General features: G+C 43.5%; 1 protein-coding gene across 3 annotated transcripts in view; it reads right to left on the bottom strand.

Annotated features, from left to right (window-relative positions):
- Positions 1–14006, bottom strand: part of LOC129759758 (putative mediator of RNA polymerase II transcription subunit 26) — a 36186-nt gene that overhangs the window by 21497 nt on the left and 683 nt on the right. For 2 of the 3 annotated variants that reach the window (XM_055757277.1, XM_055757278.1), the window contains exons 2-8: positions 11947–12358; positions 10071–11879; positions 7807–9942; positions 7614–7739; positions 6797–6918; positions 6465–6731; positions 5046–6403 (exon numbers count right to left, since the gene is read on the bottom strand). In XM_055757277.1, coding sequence (XP_055613252.1) covers positions 6226–6403; positions 6465–6731; positions 6797–6918; positions 7614–7739; positions 7807–9942; positions 10071–11879; positions 11947–12258 — 4950 coding nt within the window. In that variant the 5' untranslated portion in view covers positions 12259–12358 and the 3' untranslated portion in view covers positions 5046–6225. Of the gene's footprint in view, positions 1–5045; positions 6404–6464; positions 6732–6796; positions 6919–7613; positions 7740–7806; positions 9943–10070; positions 11880–11946; positions 12359–14006 lie in introns of those variants that run through there. The other variant, XM_055757279.1, reaches the window with a different exon arrangement.

The following is a 14006-nucleotide window of genomic DNA, read 5'->3' as shown; positions in this document are numbered from 1 at the left end:
ACGTACAAGAACTTGCAAAGCAAGGAGGACGCGATGACCAACATGCAGTGGGATGTAGCGAGAGTAAGGTAGATCATCGGCTGATCTCCCACATCGGGAGCCGAAGTGGGATAAATCACGATACAGTGGGCTTCTACATGACGATTTGGATACGTGGCTTTGCCACGTGTAACGACTTATGGAGAGGAAACACGGTGTTTCAAACATTTAAACAAGTGGTGTCTAAGGTTCGAGAAAGAACGTGTTGAGTAAAGCTGCGAATGTTGAGTAAGGCTTGCTCTAACTTTAAGTGTAGGAGGTATACGTGTAGAATATTATGAGTTAATCCGTAGACCCAAAGTAGCAAACTGGGGTGACACGGTAGCTCGCCGTGCCTTTGACTGCAATCCGTAAAAGGGAGTTTACGACCTGAGTCGAAGGAACAATGACCGATGATAAGCGGTAATCGATGTTGAAATCCTGAGCCAATTTTTAAGGCACGGACGAATTTACTTCGGGAGTTCAACAAGAGGGTTCAACTCCTGAAGCAGACACTCGTTCAGGCGGAACTCAAACTAATCGAACGAACGTTAAGCTGCTGATTGAGGTAGCTGTAATGCGCTTCAAGGGGGGCCTTAAATTAACGATGAGCAATGTACAATAAACAAGGAGCAATGCACATTGAACAAGTACGTCAAGTTGAAGAACAATTTTAGCAGTCAGAATTGACTCCGCTGAATCAACCGACTTCCTTCCGATTTCAGGGGTACCACAAGGCAGTAATTTGGGCCCAATATTGTTTACGCTGTTCTGCAATAATATAAACATGCTTCTTGTTGGATGTGGAGTACTCCTGTATACGGATGATCTGAAATTGTTTCTGATCATAAACAATCTTACTGATTGTCAAGAATTACAAAAATATCTAACTACTGTATGAACTAAAACTACTGGTTTTGAGTGTTGCCAAGTGTTGTATCATAGCATTTGGATATAGGAAACAACCTTTCTTGTACGATTATAATATTCTCGGTGAACTATTGCACCGCGTAGACCGAATTAAGGATCTTGGTGGTATTTTAGACAGTCATATGACCTTCAAGCTTCACTACTCTGCTACTATCGATAAAGCTAACCGGATGCTAGGATTTATCATACGTTTGAGCATAGAATTTACTAATCCTGTCAGCCTGCGAGCTCTATACTACTGTTTGGTTATTTCAGCATTAGAATCTGCACGTCTAGTGTGGTGGCCGTTTGAAGCTGTGTGGATGGGACGTTTTGAAGTAGGTTTGTGCGATACTCATCGGGAGTTCCCTTTAGAGAACCCTCTTAACCTGCCACAGTATGTTCAGCGTTGTGCTTTACTGGGACTTCACACACTTTCGGATCGTTATGTCATCAGCCAGTCACTGTTCGTGGCGAAGGTTTTACGAAATGAATTCGACTATTCATCATGGCTGCTTTCTCGCTGTAATATCTATTTTCTAGAAGAGCTCTGCGAAATCGAGACTGGCTTTTACTAGAATCAAGAAGTACGCGGTATGGTTGTAACGACCCATTACCACAGTCCGCAAAATTAGTATCTTACGATTTTATACGCTTTTTGACTGCAATGTATGTACTACAACCTTTTAACGATGTATTGAATCTTATCTAAGTGACGAATTGAGAATAACAATTCGTGCAATTTATTCATGTAACTTTGAACTAAGTTTATCATTAAGTAGCTACCTATGTAGTACCTATGTCAGATGATTTTGAAACGCCTAGCCAAGCAGCTTTATCCGGTAGCGATGGGAGTTATAAGCAAACTCTAGCGACACCATGTCCTTCATATAATAGTTTAGATTAGTTAGGAAGCTTTTGGGAACGGTCTTACATTTTTCCTAACTTTACATAGTATTCCGTCTCACGACATAACTTGACGAACATAATTCCTAAAATTCACTCGGTCCATGGCAACCGTTCTCCAATTTCTCGGGCACCCCACGTTCGCCAGATCACGCTCCACTTGGTCTAACCACCTCGCTCGTTGCGCCCCCGCTCGTCTTTTTCCTACCGGATTCGTAGCGAACACCTGTCTTCACCACCTTCTGGATACTGGGTTCGCCGTAGAACCTCGCGAGCTCATGGTTCATCCTTCGCCTCCACACTTCGTTTTCCTGTAGGCCGCCAAAGATGGTTCTTAACACTCGTCGCTCGAATACTCCGAGTGTACGCAGGTCCTCCTCGAGCAATATCCATGTCTCGTGTCAGTAGAGAACAACCGGTCTAATAAGCGTCATATACAGGTTACACTTCGTGCGAGGGCTAAGTCTTCTCGACCGCAGTTGCTTGTGGAGTCCATAGTAGGCACGACTTCCGCTGATAATTCGCCTCCGAATCTCACGGCTGGTGTCATTGTCTGCGGTCACCAGTGAGCCGAAATAGACAAAGTCTTCGACTATCTCCAGCTCGTCGCCGTCGATCGTGACCTTGTTATTACTGGACAAGCGGTTTCGGATTCGCAGGCCAGCATGTACTTCGTCTTGGACGTATTAATCATCAACCCAATCCTTCTTCAGATTGCGGTAGATCTCCTCCACCGCCGCAGATGATCTGCCGACTATATCAATGTCATCGGTAAAGCAGATAAGTTGACTGGATCTGTTGAAAATCGTGCCCCGCATTTCGCCCACCGCGCGTCGAATAACAGCTTCTAGCGCCACGTTGAGCATCATGCAGGATAGACCATCACCTTGTCGAAGCCCCCCTGCGCGATTCGAATGAACTCGACAATTCACCCGAAATCCGCACACAGCACTGCGTTCCATCCATCGTCGCCTTGATCAGTCTGATCAGCTTCCAGGAAAAGCCGTTCTCGTCCATGATTTTCCATAGCTTGTTACGGTCGATTGTGTCGTATGCGGCTTTGAAATCGATGAATAGATGGTGCGTAGGGACCTGGTGTTCACGGCATTTTTGGAGGATTTGCCGTAATGTGAATAGCTGGTCCGTCGTAGACCGTCCCTCCATGAAGCCAGCCTGATGACTTCCCACGAATCTGTTTGCTTGTGGCGTTAGGCGGCGGAGTAGGATTCGGGACAACACTTTGTAGGCGGCATTGAGGACAGTGATCGCTCGGTAGTTCTCACAGTCCAATTTGTCGCCCTTCTTGTAGATGGGGCATATTCCCCCCTCCTTCCACTCCTCCGGTAGCTGTTCTATGTCCCAGATCCAGAACCGGTGTAGGCAATCGGCCAACCTGTCCGGGCCCATTTTGATGAGTTCAGCTGCGATGCCATCCTTCCCAGCCGACTTGTTTCTATTCAGCTGGCGAATGGTTTCCTTAACTTCACTCATCGTTGAGAGTGGCTCCTCTTCGTCGTTGGCTACGCCGGCGATGTACCTTCCACCACCGTCTTGATCTCCTGCATGTGCGCCATTCAGGTGTTCATCGAAGTGCTGCTTCCATCTTTTGATCACCTCACGATTGTCCGTCAGGATACCCCCGTCCTTATCCTGGCACATTTCGGCTTGCGGCACGAAGCCTTTGCGGGACGCGTTGAGTTTCTGATAAAACTTTCGTGTTTCTCGGGAACGATGCAGCTGCTCCAGCTCCTCGAGCTCCTCCTCCTTCAGGCGGCGCTTTTTCTACTGGAAAAGTCGGACTCGCTGCCTCTTCCGCTGTCGGTGATTTTCCACATTTCGACGGGTGCCTCGTTGCACTACTGCCGCCCGCGCGGCATTCTCTTCGTCCATTACCAGTCGTTCCGTCGAGATCGCTCCACATAACCGATGACGTTCTCCGCAGCACTGTTGATGGCTGTCTTGATGGTATCCCGACAGTCCTCGAGAGGGGCTTCGTCAAGCTCGCCCTCTACCGGCAGCGCTGCTTCGACCGATTGCGCGTAGTCTGCCGCGACCTCAGGTTGCTTCAATCGCGCGATATTTAACCGAGGCGGGCGCCGGTTTCGCGTGTTGTTCACTACGGAGAGTTTTGGGTGCAACTTCACCATCACCAGATAATGGTCCGACTCGATGTTGGCGCCCCGACAGGATCTGACGTCGATGATGTCCGAGAAGTGCCGGCTGTCGATCAAAACGTGGTCGATCTGTGATTGAGTTTGGTACGGTGATCTCTAGGTGTACTTGTGTGGGAGGCGGTGCTGGAAAAAGGTACTACGTACGGCCATTCGTTTGGAGGCGGCGAAATCAATAAGTCTGAGGCCGTTTTCGTTGGTCAGCTGGTGCGCACTGAACCTTCCAATTGTCGGTTTGAATTCCTCCTCCTGGCCGACCTGAGCATTGAAATCCCCGATGACTATCTTGATATCATGTTTTGGGCAACGGTCGTATTCACGCTCCAGCTGCGCGTAGAATTCGTCTTTGTCGTCACCGGTACTTCCGAGGTGACGGCTGTGCTGATGCTGATGTTCAAGAACCGGCCCTTGATTCTCAACCGGTACATTCGGGAGTTGATTGGCCACCACCCGATCACGCGCTTTTGCATCTTTCCCATCACTATAAAAGCTGTTCCAAGCTCGTGTGTGTTGCCGCAGCTCTGGTAGATGGCACGACCATCTGGGTACGGGTCCTAACTACAAAACGTCAAACATTTACCTGGCATCACGGATGAAAGGAATAGCGTATTGCACGCTTGACTCAAGTTAAGCATCTAATCTACTGATATGAGCGTGGCGAAGGAAGTCATAGTCCCCAGAAAAAACCAGAAGGATAAAACGAGTCCATAGAAAGAGTCAGAATAATGAGAAAACTACGAAGGTAGGTTAAATCCGTAAAATGGAACGATGCGGATGGAAAAACATAATCACCAGAAACTATCTCACTAATAGCGTAGAAACCTCAATTGGGACGATTTTTTCCTTTCAGGATTAGGAGGTACGCACAAAGCTATTGTGTACAATGTCTGTCAATGAATCTCGACGAGATGTGACTTTTTTTTGTCCGAAGTTCATAATCATATCTTTAATCTATTAAAGATGTTACCTTTTTTTCTCGTATATTGTCATCACCTTGTCAAATCTACGGACGTTTCTTTCGAATAACTTCGCTTGCAAATGTTAATGTTAATAGTACTTTTGATGTTTATTATATGCATCCCTCTGCGCTTTGCTAACACGTAGTGTACACCGCAAACTACAAGTACTTGAACTCGCAAGTATTGAACCAACTTCATGGGTAGTTTCAGTGTGGTATCGATAGTATTTTTTTTTATTTGCTTTATATAAGTATGTATAGCTTGTGTTCCACAATTTAATTCCTCGCTTATAAAGTAAACATCTGCATACGAATTTGACTATGTACTTTTAGTAAATCCCTTCAATGGGAATTAAATGAAAACATATTTTATATATTTACCTTTGTCGTTCAATTGAATCAACCAAACGTTTAAGATCAATCCAACCAATAGTGTAAGGTCTTTTTCTGTTTAGTCGTAAGGAAAGTGAAGTTTATGTTTTTTTATGATCTTTGCCATCACAGAATCATGTAAACCCAAATGAAAAAGTCGGATGTGAACTGTGTTTACTCGAATGGGACAGCAACGATCGTAAAAATCCAGCTGCTGATTAATAAGTGAGAAACTTAGGCTCAATAGTAACAACAAATTTAAAACAGTAGTTTTCTTTGGACTAAAAAGGAAAATCGAGCTTTCACTAGCACAAAAACCGAACCTCAGTTTAAAACTAGTGATACAAAAAATACTGTACAATAAGAAGAACAAAAATTGGCAATTTAATTTTTCATACGTGAATTTTCAAATTTCTTTCCTCCAAAAATATACAATTGTACGAATACAATTTAGTCAGTACTTTTTGTTCCAAAATCTGTACAATGTACACAAAAGATCACTTCTCAAGTTGATATAATTTAATGTGTAGTAAATATACAGTTCTAACGTAGCGTAGTTCTGGCATACACGATAAACCTATTCTCAATATTATTACGCATAGCTAATCAGGATCCCTTTTTTCTGAATGAGATTATAGTCATATATAGGATTGAACCGGCTATTGCAAAAGGTATCAAGTAGATGGCCTCCAAGTACTTTGACTTACCACCTGCTGTTATCACTAAAATGGTATAAATATTTTGATTCATTTGCAACTAAACTCATTCGAAAGTTAATTTGCCATACATAGGTATTTTATGTACAATCATAATATTCGAACGATTGCTTCGAATTTTTCCAGGGATAACAGCACAATTTTATATAGTTTATTACTCACCATATCAGTCCATTTATCGACGCTTCAGCAAATTCGAAAGCGTTCTTATATGCTTGACCAGTTCCGATTCCATGTTGAACGCCTCTGCATCAATCAACTCTTTCAGATCGTTCAGTTTTGGCATGTGGTCGATGTCCTTGATGTTCAACAGCTTCTGGAACACATCAGTCCACACGTGCTTTTTGAGATAGCTGTAAGAAAAAAAACAATATAACAGCCCTTCCTTTATAAACAGCTCATCGTATCTCTTACCGTGGCAGTTTCTGTTTGATTTCCCAGCCGGACGAGGTCCTATTCAGCTGCATGTACTCGCCAAACAGCATCACGTGTATGGTGCCAGCCACACAGAAAAGATCGGTTTGGTACGACCATGGACGACCTTCTTGCATTTCTACACACGTGAAGCCATCCGTTTGGATAACTTTTTTGAACTGCCGTTTCTTTTCAAAAAAGTTCATATCGATTGCACACCCAAAATCGATCAACCGCAGGGTCGGCACATCCGATTCCACGTTCGGTCTGAAAAATGTGACGATCGTTGAAGCTTAAAAACTGAGATTCCAAGAATTCTGCTATGAACTTACATATCCATTAGCAAGAAATTATCCGGCTTGATGTCGGCATGGATTATATTACACGTGTGCAGGTGGTCTACGATCGACAGTATCTGGCTACTAAAATGCATCACCAAGGATTCATGCATAACCTAAAATAGAAATAATTCACAGTTGTTTACGAATTTCAAAAACCTTTGGGATTGTCGGGTCTTGTAGTTATACGCATAAGAAAACCAGACATTGAGTCATTCCTAGAATTGATTGATCCTTGAGTCGGGCCTTACATTTACAGGAAAGGTATATTCTATAATAGAGAGCATACAGGATTGCCGTGTATCATACGAGCGATAAAACCTTCCAAATTCGAAGTACACCTTTAACAACGTAGTGGCATTACTAAGGGTCAGATGCCTCAATTGCACGCTAAAGAGGATAAGAGGTATGTGTCGGTATACCATGACTCGACTTATTGTATCCATGGAACCAAAGTAGCTAACTACAGGGACGCGGTCCCTCGTCATGCGTAGAATATAATACAATTCCCAAAACAAATGTTCCACTTGGGGAAATCATTAATATGAAAAAAAAATGTAAGGAATTTTCTCGCAGTATTCCGCAGTATTCAAATCTTCAAGTGTGCAGACTTCCAGAGATAATCAAAGGATTACATTTTTCATTAAACCACTCAAAACTTCCTTGAGATTTTTGAATACATCTTGATATCTTTCTTTCGATATTTTAACAGTAATTCTACGTTGATCACGCAATCACATCTTGTACACAATCGTTTCACCTAAACCTCCACTAGCCGATAATATTGCCATCATGAAACAGATCAACATACCTTGGTGGTTGCGGTACGTAATTTATTGTTAATATCCAGCAATGAACCATACTGAGAGAACTCCGACACCAGCACACTAGCGTTAGGTGCTATAACAGCCGAGCAAATATCCATAAAACCCGGTAGCTGCAAAAGGAACACCATAAATTACAAATTAAAGAAAAGGCAATGTTTCGTTTAATGTTTAACTCACAATATTGGCATTCTTAATCCTCTTCCTCACTTCGGTGCATATGTACAATTCCCAGGTGTTGGCTGGTTTCTGGTATTTGATGGCAACGATGGCACCAGTTGTGGCATTGACTGCTCGGAACACGGATCCATACGATCCTCTGCCAACCTCTTTTTCGATGTTATACGTTAGCCCACCCAACGAAGCCATCTGAGCTTTGAACAGCTTCGGTAGATTCGCGTTGATCACCTTGTAGTTATCTTCGTTGTCCCTCGCCGGGAAGTCAATCTTGGTGAGGAATGCTTTGCACAGCTCGCTACTGAACGGATCCAGGAACGGTTTCTCCATGTGAGTGTCAATTATGGCCAATGCCTTTTCCTTCCGTCGTCGCCGAGCTTCCTCATCCTGTTCGGTTTGGAAGTAGCTGTTTTCGACGACCGTCGAGTTCATAGAATCCTCGTTGTGTCCTAGCGAGAGATTTGATTCATGCTTCTTGAGGAATCGGAACGAACCGATTGGAGTTGATGTTTTGGATATTCCCGTGGAGGTTTGCGTTTGCCGCATTGGCGTCGAACAGGAGCTTCCTCCGTAATTGTAGGCGCCGTTGCTGTTATCTCCGGCGAAAGAAATATTGCTAAAGGACGTGTTGAACTCGGAGTTGGATTGATAGGACGAATCCAAGTCTTCATCATCGTCATCTTCGTCGAAGTCATCCGAATCTATATACTCAACGTCTTCCTGGGAGTAGCCATCGTAGACCGCTTCTTCATCGTCAGCGTAACGGGATTTTGACTTTTTCTTGTGTTTCTTACCAGACGCTCCCGTTGAAGAGGTGTAGGATTGTGTTGAATTTTCATCGGTGTACGATGGTGACAAAAAGGTTTGCTTGACCTTGTGACTAGGAACGAGTGTCGCTTCTGGATCAGGTTTACTAGTTTTACTTTTAGAGGCTTTATTCTTTTTGGTGCTCTCGGATTTCGGTGTTTTCGGTGTAAGGTTTGTTCGGACTGCGGTGGCTGTGTTAGCCAATCCCGAAGGAACTTTTTTGATTTTTTTAGCCGTATCGGAGGCAGCGTTATTGACACCGGATGTGGAGGCTACCGACACCGGAACCGAAGGGTGAGTTGCCAACGGAGGTGGACTAGGGGTGGCGTACGAGGATTTTTCTTTCTTGAATTTGATGGTGATCGTTTTGCTCTTGCTGGTACCATTTTCGGTTGACGTGGAGAATCGTATGGTTGAAGCTTCGATTTGTTCCTCAAAATCGTCACAATTGCTGAAGTTACTGTTCGCGACAGGGGATGGCTTGACCGGGGCCGGCCTCGGAGCGGGAGCTCTTTGGACCGGTTGATGCGGATGGGTAGCAGGGGGAGGTTTAATTTGCGGCTGTTGGGGGTGTACGGTGTGCGGAGTATGTTGTGGACGTTGGAGGGATTGGGTAGGTGGAATCGATTGACTGACTGGATGTTGATAGGGGTTAGTTGGTCGTTGTTGCATTGGGTGCATCGGGCGCACAAGAGGTTGTTGTGCCGGATTACTGGATTGGTTTGGTGTTTGGTTGTGCTGCTGAGGTGTTTGGGGTCTTGTTGGCGCTTGTTGTTGATACATTTGATGGGCAGTATGTTGTGCGATCGGCGATTGTTGTGTCGAAGCTTGATGTTGGGCAGCATAGTGCGGGGATTGTGTTCGAACTGGTGGAGAATGATGGACAGGTTGGACAGATCCGTAGCCGTGTTGAGCGTAGCCAGCCGCATATGGTTGATTTTGGTATTGGGAGTTTGGCGGATAAGGTTGTTGAGCTGAGGGTTGGTTTTGTGATTGTTGTTGATGCACCGGCGATTGGTACTGGTTTGGCTGTTGTTGCTGCTGAGGGTAAGGATGGCGGTAGTGGTTATAACTTTGAGGTGGTGCTGGATGCTGATTTGAAGGAGCATGTTGATGCAAGTGCTGCACAGGTTGTGCTGGTGGTTGCTGCTGCTGTTGGCGTGTTGGCTGATGTTGCTGCGATGGTTGATGTTGTTGCGTTGGGTGGTAAAAATGGGATGCAGGTTGTGAGGTTTGACCAGAGTGTGCACTACTAGCCGCTTGTCGTACAGGTTCTTGGTATTGATGCGCTTGCGTTTGTGGTGGCTGTTGTTGATATGCGTTTGAAGGATACTGTTGAAAGATCAGATAAGATATTGATGTTTTATTGAACTAAGAATGTTTTAAGATAAAATTTGAGGAAGAAGTAGAACTCATTGAATTTATATACTTATAAGCGAAATAATACAAATGAAGCTCACCTGATTTGTTTGTTGATAGTTTCTATGAGCCAACGAGTGATGTTGAGCGTGACCATGATAAACAGTTTGATGCGATATCTGCTGCTGTTGTTGTTGTTGCTGCTGCTGCTGTTGCTGCTGCTGCTGCTGTTGATGTTGTTGGTACTGCAATTGCAGCTGCCGTTGCCGCTCTTGGCGCTGCTTTTCGGCCTCCAACTGCGCCTGCCGTATTCGTTTCTGTTCTTCCAGTTCCTCTTTCCGACGGTACCACTTACGGGCCCGGATTTCCTCCAACGAAAATTCCATCGTCGGGTTGCCGGTGTGAAGATCCGGATACACCAATCCTTTCGGGTAGCAACATTTGCGGTTCTGCTCGTACGGTTCTTCGAGGCAAAGTGGAACCTCCCAGCGCTCATGGTTGGAACGAGCTTCACGGGCAAAGTTGGGTGGTAGCCGAATGGCGAGTGGATCGAGTTTTTCCTCCTCGGGAGGTTCCTCTTCGATGGTCGAGTACCCGGTAAGATTGGGATCGTCATAGACGTAGTTCAGCGAGGACGAGATAACGTAAGCCGAGTTGTTCAGATTACACTCGATCAAGCTCTCGTTTTCTAGGGCGTAGTTTTCCACGATAACGGATCGTTGGATCGCTTTCGGTTCCGGCTGATGTTGCGATTGAACCGGTTGTGTAGCAGCTGGTGTTGTTGGTGGAGCTTGAGGTTGAGGTTGTAGTCTTGATTGTACCTGCTGCGGTTGTGCTTGTTGATGAGGGACCTGATTAACGTGGGCGTGTGTCGCTGGATGAGATGTAGCCGGAGATGCTTGTTGAATTTGTGGGGTTTGCTGAACTTGGCGCTGCATTGGCTGCTGAACAGGTGATTGGGGTTGAGCAACAATAGCTTGGGGTTGTGTTTGGTACTGTTGATGATGCGTCTGCTGATGATAAAGGTGGTGATTATACTGATTGTAAGCGAGAGCTTGTTTATCGTGTTGATAATATTGTTCGGCTGCTACAGTTGGACTAGCTGTACTTGTCGCTGCAACAGATACGTGTTGCTGTTGCTGCTGTGGCGGTTGTTGAATCGTATGCTGCATTTGTTGCTGGTGGTGTTGTTGCTGCGGTTGTTGATGTAATTGCGATTGCTGTTGCTGTGCTTGATGCTGCTGTTGACTTGTTTGTTGTTGCAATTGATGATGTTGCTGCTGTTGCTGATGATAGTACGCAGCGTATTGAGCTTGTTGTTGTTGAGAATGCGGTATGTGTGGCTGTAATCGAGCCTGCGCCGTTAGCGTTTCTTGTCGTTGAACCACGATCTGTTGCTGGTGCTGTTGTTGTTGTTGTTGTTGGACCTGCTGAGGTTTCTGTGGTTCAACTGGCTGTTGATGCTGATGTGACGACTGATGATGCTGAACCGGCTGATGATGCTGTTGCGTTTGTTGCTGTTGTTGTTGCAACTGTGATTGCTGACCTTGTTGATTTTGGATGTTGTATTCTCCAGATTCGGTTTTCAGCTTCTTCTGCGGGGGACTCAGAGAAGTGATCTGCTGTCTTTGCTCCACCAATGTGTTGGCCGATCTTTTCTTTGAAGACGCATCGTTGTACAGCATTCGATTAGCTATCGATAACCGAAATTTATTTTGAGCTTCCTGCAACTCTTCTATTGGCTGTGCCTTCACCTGAATACCTAAATTGTAAATCGACTCCGCCTGTTTGAATGCGTTAGCTGCATCGTAGTAATGAGCCCAACCGATGTAGAAACAAGCACATTGTGTGCCCACATTCTTTTTGTACAGAAATTGGTACAGATTTAAAGGGTTTGCTTGCATGTCAATCTGTAAATTACAAGAAAAAAAAACATAAGAAAAATAAAAAAAAACTCCTACACAGCTCAATACTCACAAATTTCATCCACAGTTTAACCATTCGAACATCCTGTTTATAGTTTTCAAAATTCTCAAAATTCGACAGACATTGCTCCAAAATCTTCCGGAAGCCACCATCTTTGTCGAAGCACTTGTGCTGCTCCAGCCAGCAAATAAAGTTGAACCATATATCCAATGGATCGGGCCCATTGTAAGCTCGGATGGCTTCATCCCAAGCACGCTTGTCCGCTTCGTAACGCTGCAATGCAACCGGATCGACCGTGGCTGCTGCTACTGTAGCAGCAGACATTGCAATTACGGGTGACGGATGTGCTTGATTCATTGCCATACTTGCTCGAGTTTTATCACCGGAGTTGTATATCGAACTATTGCCCAATTATAAATGACCCTTCCCCTAATTTGTGCACACTATTTTCACCATACGCAAGCTGAAAATGAAAACAAAAGAATGATGTCAGTATTTTTTTTTAATATTCGGTAAAAATATGCCTAGATTAACGAAAAAAAAATTCTTAAGCTATATTTAGGTTTAACAGCTGATTCAGTTTTATTTTCCATTTTCAAAAGTGAAGTTTTACGAAACATGATATATCAAAGAAAGAAAGAACATAAGCCGTAAATATTATAAATTTCTCGAAAAAGATACAAAGGCTATCTATCAATCGTAGTTGAAAATTCAAAGCTATAAAATCTTGTATAGAATGTAATAAACAATTACGTATTTTTTGCTTAAGACTTTATCCACCTTATCCCTTCCAAGAGTACGATTTAAGCGCTTATTTGATGAGAAATCATTCGCCACGGTCAACCCGGTGGGATTCCGCTTTGGGAGAGTTCATAGCTTGATTTTGAATGTGATTAAAGATCGGATCAGATAAGGCTTTCCAAATATTCCAAAAACGATGAAAATATAGTCAAGCATTGTTTTCAATCGTTCATTTTTCCTGGATTTTAAAAACAATTGATGGATGTAAAACATTATTTTTAACATTATATTTAATTTAAGATTCTTTCATGAACAATTGAAACAAAACGATAATCATAAACAGTCGATTGGATAAAAAATGAAAAAAATGAACATTTTTTGTAATAAAAATTTTGACTTTTTAACTTAAAGCGTTTCCGTTTAACATCATTAAATTCGAGAATAGAACGCTATGTAAACTGGACCGAAAAAGTGAAAGTGAATATCGAAAATGGTCTAATTCAGTCCCAGTAAGTTGCTCCTATAAAACAGCTGATCGGAAAGTTTTTACGCTAAACCCGGCGTGATTTGCCGAACCAGTCTGTGTCTGGAAAACCCAAATCAAAACAAACACTTCCCACTAACAAGCGAAATAAATACAAAACTTGATATAAAAAGTATGAGCGAGAGGATGTTGCAATATCAGGCGCAAGAGAAACCTTTCATCCCTTTCTCTCGTAAATAAATGCAACAGTACCCAGACAGTGCAAGTGAAATCTATCCGTATCTCTTTCTATGCCGTAAAACAACGATGAAGAAAAATGAAATGAAACTTGTCGGGGCAAAGATGTCGGCCCACTGGAAGCAAGATAGGTAGAGAATCTAGCTATCCTGCACTGGAAGCGCTAGCGCTCATCCAAGGGGCGATGATTTCGAATCAGACAGAGTTGCCCAAACGTTGTTAAGTTTAATAATTGAATAAATAATTCACATTTACATTAGTGAATATTGGAGTAAAGGCGTGCTTCTCTGAGCCAACGTTATGTTTGAAACTAGACAGGTTGTTCAATGAAGCAGAAGGATTCGATTCGACCTAGTAGAAATCGATCGAAGTCAATTCGAAAAAGACCTTTTTAGGCCAGACTTCATTAAACAGTCTTAAAGCAAGTTCACTCTTGTTGGGAAAAAGTGGTTGAAATTTTGACACTTTAAGCATATTTTGAAAACTTTATCATGCAAAAACATTTTCAACATCAGTTTTAATATTTACAACGCGTGTCCTATTTTCGCATGATGTGATACAAAAATAGCAATATTTCTATCACATGCGGTTGAAATAGAAACAGTGCTGTAAAAAATACAACGCCAAGATCTTGATAACATTTTTAACA

Source organism: Uranotaenia lowii, unplaced genomic scaffold (assembly GCF_029784155.1).
Source record: "Uranotaenia lowii strain MFRU-FL unplaced genomic scaffold, ASM2978415v1 HiC_scaffold_265, whole genome shotgun sequence".
Classification (NCBI taxonomy): domain Eukaryota; kingdom Metazoa; phylum Arthropoda; class Insecta; order Diptera; family Culicidae; genus Uranotaenia; species Uranotaenia lowii.
This window is presented reverse-complemented; position numbering and strand designations above follow the sequence as displayed.